This window comes from Haliotis cracherodii, unplaced genomic scaffold (assembly GCF_022045235.1).
Source record: "Haliotis cracherodii isolate W230 unplaced genomic scaffold, xgHalCrac1.p SCAF_4, whole genome shotgun sequence".
NCBI classification, from domain to species: domain Eukaryota; kingdom Metazoa; phylum Mollusca; class Gastropoda; order Lepetellida; family Haliotidae; genus Haliotis; species Haliotis cracherodii.
Window position 1 is genome coordinate 71,175,884 of NW_027266297.1, and position 2,293 is coordinate 71,178,176.

Below are 2,293 nucleotides of genomic sequence, written 5' to 3' on the forward strand. Positions count from 1 at the left end.
ATGGTCAACAGTGTCCCCTATACCATGGTCAACTGTGTCCCCTATACAATGGTCAACTGTGTCCCTTATACCGTGGTCCACTGTGTCCCCTATACCATGCTCCACTGTGTCCCCTATACCATGGTCAACTGTGTCCCCTATACAATGGTCAACTGTGTCCCCTATACAATGGTCAACTGTGTCCCCTTTACCATGGTCAACTGTGTCCCCTATACAATGGTCAACTGTGTCCCCTATGCAATGGTCAACTGTGTCCCCTATACAATGGTCAACTGTGTCCCCTATACAATGGTCTACTGTGTCCCGTATACAATGGTCAACTGTGTCCCCTTTACCATGGTCAACTGTGTCCCCTATACAATGGTCAACTGTGTCCCCTATGCAATGGTCAACTGTGTCCCCTATACAATGGTCCACTGTGTCCCCTATACAATGGTCAACTGTGTCCCCTATACAATGGTCCACTGTGTCCCCTATACAATGGTCAACTGTGTCCCCTATACGCCCTGAACTCACCGACTGTACACGTGTGAATGTACTGACACAGATTCAGCCATCATTTCGGGCAGATCATTTTGAAACATTGACACCGGCATCTTATTCTCTTCTCTGCAAGTATTCCCGGAAGACCATATTTGGACATGTTCATGCTTACAGTTTACCGGCATATCTGCGAGACTGGATTCCTCCCCAGTCAGCACTGGGTCCAGATCGATTCACCTGATCGATACACCTGATGTCTGGTAGATGTGCCATACCTACTGGACAGCAGGCTTGCTTAAAGACCCCTTGTCACAGCGTTTCTTACGATACAATTAGGGCCAGACTAGAGTGCGTTGTCATGGCTACTGAAATGTCCGGTTACTATTCCACACAAAAGCTCAAAGGTGCATACCAATATATGCGTGTGCTTGTCTTATGCATGACCGTATATCAGTATAGTGGTGTTGTGTTTAGTCTCTGCCTCGCACCTTGGTCACATAAACATTGGGGTGGGTTGTAAGTAAGTGAGTAAGAAAGCCAAAACTAAACCAGAGCTCAACCAGACCCAGCAAAGCCTCACGGAGACTATTGTATTACCTGTCGTGCTTAACGCTGAAAGGGAAGAAAGCAATATAATTCTGCAATTGTTAGATACGTAATAAATAAAGATTCGGTCGCAGGCAGGGCCACCAGTGACCTTAGAGATGGCGATGTATGGCCAATTCATTTGAATACTATCCACTTAAACTTCCAAAGAAGACAACCTCTCTTGAGGCCCCGTGCCCCGAGGTAAAGGGTATTTATGTTCCCTATTTTTGTCCGAATTTCTTTTCCTGTTTTTGTGACTCCGGTGTATAGCCTCGGCTGTTGAAAAAAGAGGTCATTCCAAGGTCATCATGCAGGTGTGTGTTGCCACCCATAGCATTTATTGTCTGACTTAGTTCACAATTGGTGTTCGACACTGCCACGTGTACTCCGAGTGCCTCTCAGTGTATAACGTGACCTTGCCCTTGTCAACAGGTCGTTCGGTCGTTCATTGTTCTAATGTTGCTTTTTACGGAATCTTAGACAGGATGGGTCCGCTCAGTGATGGAAGAAATGTCGAATGGCGTATGTCGTTTGTGAAACTCATAAGCACGAATATGGCGCTAACGTATGAGAGCAATCAGAGTCAGAGCAAATTTCAGATTGGAACCCATGACTACCATCTTCCCGAGGCAAGGGAGTTAACTGACTTTAAAAGTCCGGTGTCCACCCTTGCCGAGCTAGGCTGGAATTCCTGGGCTCGATCGTAGCGCCACCTGTGGCTATTACGAGTTATGTCCCTTCTATGCCTCTCCTATGGACCAATCAGATTCCACCTCTCGTATCACTTGCGTTTGCTTCAAACAAAACGGCGGCGCCCAGTCTAGACGATCTGATCCATAACCAAGATCTCTATATTGTGACAAAACGAGACCTACATCGCGAAGTGCATCAAATCACGTGAGCACCTTGATTAAAAACATGAAAAGATTTAGAAAATATATGTTGACAACTAGTTAGCGGTGCACATGTTTTGTAAATCCTCCAATCGACCGAAATCTGCATGACAGTTTACGAGCGGGATTTCGATTTCGGAGCGCGATTTTGATTGGACTATGCATAGATTCGTTAGTCCAGCCAAAATGTAACTCCATAATACCAGCCTAGTTTGGCAATGGTGGAAACTGGACTTTTATAGTCAGTTAACTCACTTGCCTCGGGAACATGATGACCAGCGAATACGTGTCTTAGAAACGTAATATGTATGCAGTCACCATTATGTAAG

At 45.7% G+C, this 2,293-nt stretch overlaps 1 protein-coding gene across 1 annotated transcript; it reads left to right on the forward strand.

Annotated features, from left to right (window-relative positions):
- On the forward strand, positions 1–510 carry LOC139479642 (dynein heavy chain-like). The gene has a single exon (XM_071262482.1). The coding sequence runs from the start codon at positions 1–3 to the stop codon at positions 508–510; it is 510 nt and encodes a 169-aa protein (XP_071118583.1).
- Positions 511–2,293: the final 1,783 nt, after the last annotated feature.